Source organism: Myripristis murdjan, chromosome 11 (genome assembly GCF_902150065.1).
Source record: "Myripristis murdjan chromosome 11, fMyrMur1.1, whole genome shotgun sequence".
NCBI classification, from domain to species: Eukaryota; Metazoa; Chordata; class Actinopteri; order Holocentriformes; family Holocentridae; genus Myripristis; species Myripristis murdjan.
Window position 1 is genome coordinate 19,658,456 of NC_043990.1, and position 14,328 is coordinate 19,672,783.

The 14,328-nt window shown below is 42.0% G+C and overlaps 1 protein-coding gene across 1 annotated transcript; it reads left to right on the forward strand.

Moving 5' to 3' along the window:
• Positions 1 to 7,989, forward strand: cdca7b (cell division cycle associated 7b). Its single transcript, XM_030064269.1, has 10 exons — positions 1 to 300; positions 1,617 to 1,763; positions 1,861 to 1,961; positions 2,044 to 2,239; positions 2,476 to 2,538; positions 3,237 to 3,425; positions 5,635 to 5,781; positions 5,896 to 6,045; positions 7,099 to 7,235; positions 7,469 to 7,989. Exons 1-10 carry the CDS (start codon positions 283 to 285, stop codon positions 7,488 to 7,490), a joined length of 1,170 nt encoding a protein of 389 aa, XP_029920129.1. The 5' UTR covers positions 1 to 282; the 3' UTR covers positions 7,491 to 7,989.
• The last annotated feature ends 6,339 nt before the right edge of the window (positions 7,990 to 14,328 follow it).

Below are 14,328 nucleotides of genomic sequence, written 5' to 3' on the forward strand. Positions count from 1 at the left end.
AGGCACGAGAGCCCGCTGACAGACACACATCTTCGGCATCACGCCGGTGCACCTCAGCCGCTCCTCACGGAAGTCAGCGGGGTTTTGGGGTCTAGTTTGAGATGCCACTCGACGCAGAAAAATAAGTTTTTGACCCGAATAAATAAGCGGGCCGAGGAGCGCGCCCCCAGCACGACACAGAGGTGGCTGTTTTTTAAACTCACCACAACTTGGCAGTGCGCGTGCAGCGAGAGAAAACTTTCCGTTTGAAGGAAATTTACAGGACAAATGAGATAAAAAAAAATGACCCTGACATCCGAGGTAAGTGTCCGAGCGGTGTGGCAGGCTGCAGATTCGGGTCTCCTTCGGTTTTTGTTGCGGAGGAGTCCGTGAGCAGACGTCCTAACAGCGCACTATTGTTAAGAGCTAATCTAACGGTGTGTTCGCTGGGCCGGGCTCAGCTGCTCCATTGTGAGGCCAGACCCCAACTTCTCTGCCCTTTTTACCCTCTGACTGAGCTGAGCTGCGGTGTGTGTCCTCCGTCCGCGCAATATCTTCTCGCAAATTATCTGTAAAGTTACAGAAATAACCAGGACACCAATTAACAAATCGTCATTTAGAGTTAAAGGAGTCCAGGTTCATTTTGTGATGTGAGGCTCCGTTCTGCACAGCTGTGTTGATGCATGTTTGCAAGTTGTTTTTGTGAAGCCCTCTTCCACAGAGGTCAGAGGTCAGGCTCTGCCACAGAGCAGCAACAGCCGGAAATATGGAAGTGCCAGCCCTTTTGCAGACTGGATTTCAGAGCAGATGCTTGCCAACATGAGGAATTGAACCCAGAGCATCCAGACTAAAGTCTCCACTCTTGCTTTATCTTACTTGAATATTTTAATCTTTTAAAATCGACTGTCTCACCTGCTGAAAAGACTCGAGTCAGTATTTTCCATGGCCAGGAGGAATCATGACTGTAGTCTTGCCCTCAGGCCGAGACTAATGGGTTGCTGTCATGACTGAATTCTAACAAATAACATGCAGATATTTAAGCTGCACTGCCTTCTCCACGCCACTCCGGTGTCCCCCTCAGTTGCCCCCCAGGATAGCTGACTTGGACTTACCTTGGTCTGGATCAGCTCCTCCAGAACAGCCAGCCTTTATCCAGTGACTCTGGAAAGCTGAGCGAATGCATTGTTCCTTCAGCAGCCATTGACGGGGCCTCAGTTGGAGTGGTGCTCCCTCTGCTGTAAAATGTGAAAATGAATTTGAATAGCCGCCCTTTTGTAACGGTTCCATTGTAAGTGCTTAAGAACAGGCTTGTATTAGTTCTTATAAAGGCATCAATTTATGAGCTCGTTAGAAAGTGCAGCCTTGTCTGCATCCACATGTTGAACTGAGTCTTCCTTGGATCCTTGACCTGCAAACAGTTAAACACAAAGCACCGTTACTGGTAAATTATATCCATTGGGAAAGGATATGCTTTTTCCTTTCTTGTGACCTGGAACAGCATTGTTTCCTCAATCAGTTGTTAGATACAGTGTTTATGAGCCCTAATTAAAGCTGCCAATTCAAGACTACAATCGAAGGTCTAGATGTCATCCTTTCCACCAAACTGAATTTTAATATTGGATGCTGTGTGCTTACAGGCCCTATGTTTCAAGTCCAAGTTCATAACTGCAGAGCTGGCTCGTCTGTTCAGCCAGTCAGACAGTGAAGACGAGGAGTTTGAGGGCTTCAGCGATGAGGAGGAAGAAGAGCAGAGAGGGAGGTTTAGCGCACGGATGAAGAATAAGGTACAGCAGGCTGATTAATGGATGCTTGGATGTAAATGTACATGCTGATGCAGCCAAAGCAACAGCCCATATGTATTGTCCCGCTGTGCCTCTCCAGAAGGTGGAGTCGGAGGAGGACAGTGATGTGGACACAGGCTTCTACTCTGATGGTGAGGATGCTCCTCCACCCAAGAGGAGGAGTCTGTGTGTGGCTTTGAGGTAAGTGAGAGAGGTCCTATCCCAATGTCCGCACTTACAGACTGACAGACTTGAAAACGTCTCACTTAATTGTGCTCCTTAGGTTTCCCACCAAAAGATTATCCACCCCAAAACAGGAGCTCCCAGAAAAACAAGATAAAAATCCAGTTAGAAGAGGCCGTCCTCCAAAGAGGGTCGCTGAAACAATCAAATGTAAAAATGAGGAGCAGGAGGAAGAGGAGTTGCTGTCTCAGAGCCTGGAGAAACGCAACAAGAACATCCAGGAGAACAAAGCCATGGTAAAGATTTTTTTTTTTTTTTTAATGGCCATCTTGTACTCTGACAAACTGTGATTTACAGCCTCTGAATAAGGCTTCAGAGATGTTGATGGTCTAGATCTATGATCACTCTGTCAGCCTGTTTTTGTTTTTATGACAGCATGAACCTCAAATGCAGATCAGCGGCTCCTCCGTGCCGAGTTTCTCATCGTCTTCTCTGGTGTTTCACTGGTTTCTTTTGTGGTGTTGCCTTTCAGCTGGCCAAGCTGTTTGCTGACCTTCAGAGTGTGGCTGAGCTAACGCCTCCCAGTAGCCTGCAAGTGAGTACACAAAGACACGGGAAGGTAGCAAGACAGCTCACTTATGGGCTCTCTCATATGCATTTTCTCGTCATAATAAACAGTGCACCATGTAAATAACATTTTATCTTATAGATTTTATAGAGAGTAGCGTAATTATGCCCATAGTATAATAATAACTAACGTTAGCTTTGTACATGAGGCCCACAGTGGGTAGCAGCTACCTTGTTAAAGATGTCAGGCCTCATTCATTTTGACCTGAGGTGAACCTCCCATCCCTCCGTTTCTCCATACAGGACCGTTTCCTCTATTCACAATTTACAGACAGTACGTCAGTTAGCTGTACAGAATTTTTTTCTGTTGCGTGAGCTTGTATTTTCACTGCTGTGCCCTGGTTGTTAGTTGTTGGTGGATGTCATTCTACAAGTTTAAAACAAAGAGGTAATGGTGATCATGGAGATGGGAAGCTCTTGAGCTCGATCAAAGAGCACTTTTAATACCAGAGGTGGAGAGGGTATTCGGCATTCACTGTGTCCAAACATTTGGATAATTTTTCTATAGATTCATCAGTAATTGGAAATGTTTTTTTTTTGTTGTTTTTTTTTAAACATGCGAACCCCTATTCAGATTACAGTGACATTGATTTGTTTCCAAAACATAACAAAGGTGTCAACAACAACATTGTTTTGATTTCACAAATCCTGATTATGTTTCTACAGAAGAAGCAGCACAAATCACAGAAAGCCACAAAGAAGCGCACGCCACAGCAAGAAACACCGCAAAAACGCAACCCGTCCCGCAAGGCTCGGCCCCCTGAGAACTTCGCTGTGGAGACGGAAGACACTGAGCAGCCCCGCCGAAGAGGTTCAGGCCGCCCCAGGGAGGTAGACATCAGGACACTGCTGCAGGTAGATTATATGCACACTGTTACAACCCTGGCTCGTGGGCCGCAACATAAAGTGGAGACAGATGTCAGATTATACACAATTTTATTTCAATAAATAATGTAAGTTAAAATCTGGGGAGCAGTACAAATTATACAACAGTTTGTGGTGAGTGTGCCGCTCCCCTCAGGAGGCAGTTTCCCTTCCTTTTATCCACTCCTCCTTTTCAGGTGTGGACAATTAAGCCAATTTAGCCCAGGCACCACCCAAGACTCTTGCACTGCACTGTAGAGCCAATGGTTGTGCAGAGGGGCTTAACAACTGTCTGTGCTTTTTTCACCCGGTGTAGAGACAGCTGGACTAGGGCTGTCGCTTTTGCAAATAATCCATGTACTGCACATTCACATTTATTCCACAAATGTGAAACCAACACCCAGCATGTAGTTGCTGTCTGCAAATTCACAATTGGCAAGAAAGCCAAAAAAAAAAAAAAAATGAATGGTAGAAATTGCAAAAAACTAAAAATTTGTACAAATTTTGTATTATTGTTGTTGATAGTGGTAGTAGCATTTCACTTTTTAAATTGTATATTTCGGCAGTATCATTATTAAAATAAAATAATTGTGGTTCACATTAGGGTTGTCCCGATCCGATCATGTGATCGGAAATCGGGGCCGATCACATGACTGAAGACTAGATCGGGACTCGGACGTTATGTCCCGATCAGGTATCGGATAAATAATATATATATACATATGTATATTTATTGTTATTATTTTTAATCACATTTTCAATATATGGGCTATTAGTGATAAAAAATAAATGAGAATAAAATACCAACGTTTACAGGCCGGGTCTGTGTGTGACAGACACCACTGACCAGCGCATGCGCGGAACACGGCAGCACGCAGCAGTTTGTTTTGAAGCTGAGGCGCGTGATATCAGAGAAACTCGGACGGAATCACGGAATTAGCCAAATAAAACGGAGACCGACTCCAAAAGGCAGATAAACTTTCCAGCTACAGCAGCGCACTGACATAGATTGTGAAACAAAGCGAAGAGGTGCCACTCCGCTGTATTTTTCGCTGGCTAACAGCAGCACACTGGCTTAGCTTGTCTATTCAGAGAAGAGGTATCACTTTGGCTTATTTTTCGATCTATGTTATCACATGCATACTACTGCTCATTCATTGGTAGCTGAATTGTTAGGTCTGTTTGATAAGCAATTTACATTGTTAAAACAAATAATAATTTAACATATTGTTACAGTAAAAAGTACTCTGTCAACCCTCAGGTGAAATAATTACTGATACATCCTCCTATCATTTTTGTTCAATCATTAATAACATATCATTTCCTGGTTTTATAGAAGTATCGGATCGGGACTCGGTATCGGCAGATACTCAAAATCAAATGACTCGGACTCGGACTCGGGGGCAAAAAAACGTGATCGGGACATCCCTAGTTCACATATTCTATTTACATGACATAAAGTTGGACTAGATGATTTTCTGAGACTCAGACTTATTTTGTGTGTACGCATGGTCTCAGGCAGTTGTAAATTTGTTTGCAGAGTAACAACACATTTTTGCTGAATACTTGATTTTTGTGATCTGTCCATATGCACTGTTTGTGAGTCCAAACCACAACCAAGAGCTGCTGCTATACTGCTCACAGTTAATAATAGAATAACTACGGGTTAACGAAGAATGCTGTTAATATATATAATTTACATTATGATCCTGTTAAAACAGAAATATTAATGAATTATAAGTGGGGAAAAATCCTATTGTTGTCAAATGAAATGACTGAAACATAAAGGCAAAGACCCACAGAGGAACCACAGATACAGTGTTAAAAGAAAAGACTCCATAATCTGATGTGATTATTGCTAAAATGTCATTATCTGAACAATAATTCAATTTTCTCATTTATCAGAGGATAATTTATCAACCACCGATCTTTCATCCCTTTGTCTGCTGCTCTGTCAGATTTTCATCCTGCGCTCCCATTTTGAATTTGAACAGAATTATAGTTGGGACATTTAATTTTTTGTCATGTTGGAACAAAAAGTGGCAGCTTTAGTCTGTACACAACACACACTCATGCACACTCACAGTGATAGGCAACTCCCACTTTCTCACATTTCAGACACTCACTCATTCCAGCTAGATTTTCAGCACCATATATTATAATGGTACATTTATTTTGTTAAACAATTGTGATTGGTCAGGTGGACGAGGAGCACGCTGTTGGCAGACAGAGGAAGAAACGCAGGTCCAGCAAGTGCATGTACACAAAGTCAGTGGACGAGATCACCGAGGAAGACCTGGACAACATCGCTTACCACAGCAAAGACAAGATCTGGGACAAGGAGAATGTGAGTCACATTAGGCCTTTGTCTTTTTTGGTGTGTGTGTGTATGTTCGTGCACACGTTTGCCAAGACAGCAGGTCGTCCAGCAGGTGACATTCTGTGTGTGTTTGTGTTCCAGGGCAGCTCGTGCCACCAGTGCAGGCAGAAGACTCTTGACACTAAGACGGTGTGTCGCAGTGGTTTCTGTGTGGGGGTCAAAGGTCAGTTCTGTGGGCCCTGCTTGAAGAACCGCTACGGAGAGGATGTACGCACCGTGCTGCTCGACCCGGTCAGTAGTTTCATTCTCACACACACACACACACACACACACACACACACACACACACACAGACAAGTGACATTTTCCATTTGCCTAATTTAATAAAGATGCGTCTTTCTCTCTCACTGTCAGTTTGATATGTCAGGTTGTGGGGTTGCCTGATGCTGAAAAGTTGCCCCCTGACTAAACTTCAGCAAACTAAAATGATGATAAAAAGCCATTAGTCTAATTCATGAGACCTGATAATGTTGCAGTTTATTTGTGACAAGTCTTCTTCGGCCTCTTGTGGGGACTAATGTTAGTTATTTTTTTAAATGATTAAGCATTTTCAGATTGTGTAGTTTTTACTCTCCCGGGTGCTGTAAAGTTATTTATGTATTGTGTTTATTATGTCAGGTTCCTTATCCACTCTCTGCCCTTGCACATGCGCACAAACTGTTCAGAAATTGGCGTAAGAGAAATCAAGCTGCCTTACGCTGATTTTTTTTTTCGTCCTCTACCCTGGGTTATGGAAAATGGCTTTCTCATATACATGGCAGAAATTGGTTAACTGCCACTCGAGGGTGAATAATTTGATTATTAAGGTGCAAGTACACTCATTAACCTACCTTAACTCCCCTGCCACCGCTTACCCTCACAACTCTGGGGAAATAGTGAGGCAAAGGTCAAGACCCAGAAATAGTTTCCATGAAGAAACGCTCGCCCATAAACCACTATATCCTGCCACCATTTTATCACTTTGAAAAGCATGGATAGTCAATTGGAGTGTGGGCAGGGCCAAATGATCCCTTTTTTCCCCTCACAATGTAATGTTTACATGCAGTGACTGTGTGCCATTAAAGATATTGCCAAAAAAGATTCTCTTGGGTCTCAGCTTGAATTTCTGTTGTGTGAAATCAAATTTAATGTTGCCTCATACTGTATGCTCTCAGGAAAAAAACAAATAAAATGTGAATGCAGTTTGGTTGTTGTGTGGTTGGAACTTTCTCTCTCCTCTTTGTGGAGAGGAGGAAAAACAGGTGGTAACCCAGAAACTAAGATTTAATGTCCCCCTCCCTCCAGACGTGGTCGTGTCCCATCTGCAGAGGGGTGTGTAACTGCAGTTTGTGCCGGAAGAAAGAGGGCCGCTGTGCCACCGGCACCCTGGTGGCACTGGCTCGCTACAACGGCCATGACAACGTCCATGACTACCTGAAAAGGTACGCCGCCTCACTTACAGTTTATGGTTTAATGGCAGGCTTGGATGTTGATAGAGCGTCTCCTAAAACTGACTTCACATGATGTGAGAATCCAAGAATGGTTATATAATCAGCATGTTCTTAGTTTCAGGTCAGATGGAGAGCACAGAGTAAGGAGAGTCTCCCAGAGTCACATTTGATTGCCAGTCAAAACCCTTTTTGTGTGTGTGTGTCTGTCTGTCTGTCGTCCACAGCATTCAGGAGCAGCTGAAGTAGAGTCCAGAGAGAAGAGCGGAGTGGAAAAGTGACTAGTACTGCCTCTACTAGGACTCGAGGTTCTCAAGCTCTTGAAACTGATGTACAGTATCTTACTACTCATTTTAATGCACATTTTAGGTGTAGATAAGCATTTCATCTTTTAACTAAAGAGAATCAAAAGAAAAACAGGCGAGTGTTTCTTTCCTTATGTGTCATATTAATGTTAGCCTCTATAGTTGGCTACAATGACACTGTAAATGGTAATTTTTTTTTTTCCCCCCTATATGCTGTATAACAAGCAGGGCTTTTAAAACAAACATACTTAACTTTGAGTTGTACATTTTCACTGTTGTATTTGTACTCGTGATGTTCACAAGAACCAGTGCAACTGGTTTTATTCTGTGTCTTATGGATGTAAAAGGAGCTTTTTATGCTGTTGACTAATTTGAGAAATTTTTAACAGCGTTCTTGTCAATCCACTGTAAGTTTTTAATAAAGTATGGCATTACCTAATGTATTTGGCTATTTAATGTATTTACACAAGACTTCATCTCCTTGGGCATTAAGTTAGCAGGGGAAGATTCTCTCAGGTGTTAAGAGTGTTGCAAAGTTGCTTCTTTAACAGAGGCAAATCCCGCTGGGTGCGTTGTAACACCACCGTTTGCCTTTTGGGGGGTGCACTTACCTTGCAAACTGCACCAGTGCTAGCTTAGAGGTTGCTACAGGCAACAACCTGTGTAGGCTGAGGTAAGGTTGTGTGCTCTGTGCACTCTGTTCTTGAAGCTGTGATGGTGAGGTCAGATGCAGGTCGACTGCTGGTTTCCCGAGGAGGCCAGTGGACGATCATCTGATCCCATGTATCCCATGTACCTCAGCTGGAGGGCAAAGGTCACAGCAAGGTCAGAGGTCAGCCTGAGGTTACACACGGTAAATGCTCTCTGGATCTATGGATACTTTTGCAAGGATCACACCTGGCAAAAGTATCCATAGCCCCTTTGATATTGATATAGTCAGTCTGCAGAAATGTATGTGAATGTATAAAATAAAAATAAGACTTGAGGATTGAACACTTCCGGGTTTTGCTTTGTTTAGGGCCAGATTAGCTAATTTCCTACTGTTAATCGCTGTCAATTTTAAGTCGCATTTTGTTCTGAACTTTGTTTTCCTTTATAAGTTTTTTTCTTTTTTAAATTTCTTTTTCTTACTCAAAAAACTGAGACTTGTTCCCTTCATTAGATCTGATGGTACTGGGGCACAAGGTGGATTCATCAGACAAGTTGAGCACAGTCTGGGATATATGACTCATTTATGGATGACATTCAAGTAGAGTTTAAAGAAACTATGAATTAAAACCTCCGTCACAACATTGCGCACTTGGTTTAAGGAGAAACTGCTATTCTGTAAACTTTACTCAATGATCAGCTTGTGTTTGCCCAAGTACTTCATGGAATAAAAACCAGTCTGCCACATTTGATAGCCCTAAACTAATTTGCAACGTTTGTCCCTTGAAAGGCTTTTCATAAAACACATAATAGAGCTCATTAAGTCTTAATCTTAAATGTTTGTTGACGCCCTTTGATAATCACACTCGACACTCTTAAACTCTTGGATTGAACCTGTAATTAAACGTGCCATTTCATGCCCTGTGTAAGGAGCCAAAACATTTAAAATAAAATTTAGAAAAACAGGTTACAGTCATAATACTGTCAGAGCTCGCTGTACATTAAAATTTCTTTACACTTGAAGCTCTACAGAAGTGCCTGAGGCTGCCGCTGAGAGCCGGGTGTTTTTGAAGTGGTTCACAGAGGGTTATCTCTTCAAAGGAGTGGCACGTCCGAGGTATGCGTGACCCCGACGCTGTGACACTTCAACATTATGAGCTCACTCACACAGTGACCGGGCTGTGAACTCTTCAGTCACTGCTGCATCGTTGCTCAGTTACACTTGAGCTGTTTTTATATGTCATCTCTTAAGACTCCTATAAGGGACTCCTTAAGACTCTATAGGGTCCACACACACACACACAAATATAATTAATCAGTCATAAAAAGCTGGTGACTATTAGGGATGTGGAGATGTGCCATGTTTGTGACCAGAACTTTAAAAGGACATATAATTGCGAGGTCGCAGGTCCGATCCTCGCAGCAACGATTAAAGGGGTCAAATCAGCAGCCTTGTGTCCTGCTGATGTGCCCTTGAGCAAGGTGCTGAGCCCCTGCTAGTTGTAAGGTGCCTTCTGTAGCTGAGCTTGTGGAGGGGAGCAAGTGTTAAGATGAATTTTCTCTTTTGAGGATCAATACACACACACACACATTGGAGCTTCTTGCAGTAATTGTTCTCCAAGGAAGCACGGATACTCTGTCATCACAGCAGAAATACCGTGTGTGTGTGTGTGTGTGTGTGTGTGTGCATCTGCAGTGGTGTTATCAGGTCAGTTTATCGATTGGGCACTGTGTTTTTGTGACGTCTTCCATCTTTCAGGCTCCGGGGCCAAAACCTCAAATGCCAAGTGCAAACTTCAGTTTTTAAGGAGACAAAAAAAGAAAAACAATATTCTCAAAACCAGTTCTTATACTTTTTCTTAACCTTTTTCATTTTCTTAACTTAAAGGGCATTCTCACAACAGAGATTCTCTTTTTTTTCTTAACCTTGAGACAACACTTCATCTCTTAAAATGCCAACAGTGAAAAGCTTCAAAAGCCTTAAATCTCATTAATTTAAACACATTTTAGACACACTGGCTACAATTCAAAGTCTTCATGGGTTTACTCACCACTAACATTAATATTTATTGTACATGAATGAATTAAATTAGTGACATAAGGCAATGGGTTTGTAGCCCAATATATCAAATCAAGTCTTCAACTGTCTGATATACAGCTTAATATTTACAAGCATGCTTATTTAAATGAATATAAATATAAGTTTGGTCTCCTAACATCAGTGGAAGGAAACTTTTAATTACTTCAGGCCCTTTTCTGAGAAGTTCATAAGAGGGAAACATAAGTAATTAGACTGATACTGAGTGAATGTTTTAGCATTTCCTATATGAATCTGTCCCCGGGTTTCCATCTGTTTGGTTGACTTTTTAGATTCTTTCTGCTCTACTGAAAGTCACTGCATGAGGATGAAGCTGAGCTGAGAGATGGTCAACAGAGCTACACACGGCTCAGCGTGTGTTTGTGTCCAAAATGGCTCTTTGTTTTCCTTGAACAATGTCTTGTGCAGCTGCAGACCGACGCTATGAAATGCAGTTTAGCAGGAATGGCCAAGTGAGAAAAACCAGGCCCTCAACCTGGAGCAAAATACCAGCACATCAGAGGAAAGTTAAGATAGTTTTAATCACTTTATTGTCAAGTGTTATGCAGGCAAAGTATCTTTTCTGTTTGAAGTTGTCCTTTTTTTTCATTGACATAACACGTTTGTACAAACTGTTTTTTTGTTTTTTTAAAAATATCAATAAACTGGAGCCTTTGAGGCTAACCTGGCAGAAACCCATTATCAAATGTCATGGAGACGAACAAACATCTTAGAAAAAGATTTACAAATGAGATGTCACTAGAAAATATCAAAGAAAAAAAAGGTTGGTTGTCACACAAAATATTACCAAAAACATCTAAATTTGTTTGGTATCAACCATTTCAGTTTTGAACAATAATATCTTTTTTTGCGTTTCTTCTTCTTTTGTTATGTATTTTCTCAAAAAACACGTTATGGCGCAAAGAGAAGAAGAAATGAACAGCGATGGTCAGACGTAGAAAAAAGAAAAAGAAGCACAAAGAGTAAAGAAGAGAAGCAGCACTACGGCAAAAAACTGAAACATGCTGTACACAACCTCAGAATCAACGCGCACGAATACAACTTCCAGCAAAAAGGCAAATATTACAAATCAAGGATAAATAATAAATTAGCCGCACACAGTGGGGTCCTGTGTGTTAACATACTGGGAGGGGACTTTTTTAAAAACAATTAATAAATCTATAGCATAAAAGGATCTTTTAATTAAAAAAAAAAATGTACGCACTGAACTAACACAGAGCAACACCACCAGAAAATGTGTCATAACATCCACGTAGCTAAATAGGAACCACCCAGTCCCACCCACCCTCCCACCCATCTCCCGTCACCCTCTCTCTTCATCACCCGTTTCCTCTCTCTGTCGCTCCTGTCTGCTCCCTGTGTCACCCCTCACACCACAGGAGAGAGTCCAGCCTGAGTGTGTGTGTGTGTGTGTGTGCGAGACAGCCTCTGGGACTAAGATGGGAGAACATGACATCCTCTGCCATACACGCTCTGCTGCCTCTTGTACACACACACACACACACACATACACACACAACTGTCTGCTCTTTTTTCGCCTAAGACTCAGAGCTCACACATCACCTGCAAACACTGCACTTCCCACTGTACCACACCTTGAGTTAAAGGAGCTGTTCACCCAAATTATTAAGGAAAGACGTTTTAGTCCTTCTAGCCCTCATGCAGGGCTTCTCACGGTCGACCCAGACCCAGCCCGTACCTCACGAATACAAAACGTCATGAAGTGTAACATTTCTATTTTGTGTGTTTGTTGCTGCTGAGTTCACACATTAATGTTACACTGGAAAATTTGCTTTGGGGATGGTGCAAAGCTTTTATTGCACTTACAGTAGCATAACAAGTGGAGCTGTCAACTCGAGTAACGCTATCCTCACTGTCTCTCCTCTGCTCTGCTGTGTGTGTGTGTGTGTGTGTGTGTGTGTGGAGGGGCTGAGCTCCACTCTCGTTGAAACACAGAAAAGGGGAGAGAAACTAGTGTGACCATAAATGACAACTGATTGCAGGCAAATGCCATTTCTCCCTCTAGCCTCAAATGTGTTTTGACGATTTTGACTGTCTTGAACCTGAATGTATGTTGCTTATAAGTTTTCCGTGAGATGATTAAATGTTATTTGGTTGGCGCCAATCCTTCTGGACCTCTGACCTTGAATAAAAATCAGATGTGAACCTCTGAGCAATAAGTTTCAGAACCCTTGCAGTTATGCGATCAATCCATCCAGAAATGTTCAGTGTGATTTGGTGAGGTTACCAGTCTGTCACAACCTTCCCTGTCTCCCTGCACTGAGACACAATGGGGCTGGATGGGTATCATTTTGGAGCCCAAACAGTCAAAAACATGCCTGTGAAAAAGTCAATACTAAGGGCCAGTGTCCACATAGCAGTTTTTTCTGCACGCCAGCATCTTTTTGCTGCCATTCCGAGCTCATCAAGCTGAAAATCTCTGAACTTGTCTGAAAGGTGCTGGTGTCGTCACTGTTGCTCCTTTTCAGGCAAGCCAATCATATTGTCACCCTGGGACTGACTCATCACCTAGGTGACAGTGTGACTTTTGTAAACCACCAAGGGATGATATGTATGATGTCAGACAGACAATATTACAACAAATACAGAAAAGCCAATTTGTGTGAGCAGATCAGCTGGAAACTGGATGTTAAAGTAAGTAGAACATGGATAATAAAAAAGGGCAATGCTTGTCTGTCATGCAATAGCAGTTAGAGTGGTGATATGTTGATATTTCAATTGTCACAGATACAAAACCCATACACAGCTTTTTTTTTTTCTTCTCTGACTGCACAAGCGCTTCATTCCAGCACCCTGCTGCAGTGCACTTCTGCAAAAAAAAAAAAAAAAAAAAAAGCAAAAAAGCTAGGTGGACACAGGCCCCGAGGGTGTCATGATTCATTCCTTGCATCGATGCATGGAGAGTACATTCTGCCAATCTGCTGAAAGAAATAAATAGAACAAACTGCTTGGACTTTGGCCTGAATGGCTGTTGCTGCTCTGTTAATGCTCTGTATCGTCTCATTCATGATTCTTTAAAAAAAAAAAAAAAGAAAGAAAGAAAGAGAGAGAGACCTAATGTAGCAATCTACCAGGATACTTATTTTGCAACTTTTTTCTCTCTGTACATATATTTTTTTATGTATAGATTACAAAAATGTTAAAGTAATTCTGTTGCCTGGTTTCACATTTTAGAAGAGAAAGAATAGTCTTACATCAGTACAAGTGGCAGATTAATGGCCATAACACTTGGACAAAAATAACTGAATCAAATTGATGACTCAAAACACAATTTGCAAACTCGGAACTGAGTCATTCCAAAAAAGAAAAATCATTAATGTTGAATCGCTGATTTAACACAATGATGATGATGATCCACAGCGTACAGATGATGCCAGGAATCCATGCTGTGTACATTTCTGACGGTTTCAGCTCAAATGAATACTCATCCAGTCTCAGTGTACTGGGGGTGCTGAGAGACAGGGAAGATCGCAGCAGACTGGAAACCTCACCAAATCACACAGACCCTATCTCTTCCTCTATATTTTGGGTGAACTGCTCCTTTAAGGCAGTGGCGGTACACCAGGAAGGCTTACAGCTGTGGTGGCGGGGGGAGGCACGGCCGGAGCACCAAAAGCAAAACACAACATCGTTAACAGTGCTACCATCGAACAGACCTGCCCTGCACCGCCCACATACCATCCAGTGGTCGTTCATATGATGTTCGTGTTGCTCTTTGCAAAACAGACAGGTGTGTTCAGGTGATAGCACTGCCCTCACATGTTTTCCCTTATCTTAGAGTGAACTGGCTTGTTTTAGAATCAGAGAAAACTTCCCTCGGCAATGTAAACATGGTTTCACTAGGATTGTCGTTATAGTATTGCTTTCACTACACAAACTAAGTTGTAGAAAGCTAGATTGTTTCTCTCTATAGAAACCTTTTTTTTTTTTTTCTAATGGCCACTGTGCCTCAATAGGAATGCATCATTTTATAAATCTTTTTATATGTGCTTTTTTTCTACACTTCTTCTTCTTC

Bases quoted from the DNA above. Each gene is read 5' to 3' on its own strand.
- cdca7b (XM_030064269.1), top strand. The intron at 5,782-5,895 runs GTGAGTCACATT...TTTGTGTTCCAG, and splicing joins AGATCTGGGACAAGGAGAAT to GGCAGCTCGTGCCACCAGTG. The intron at 7,236-7,468 runs GTACGCCGCCTC...TGTCGTCCACAG, and splicing joins GTCCATGACTACCTGAAAAG to CATTCAGGAGCAGCTGAAGT.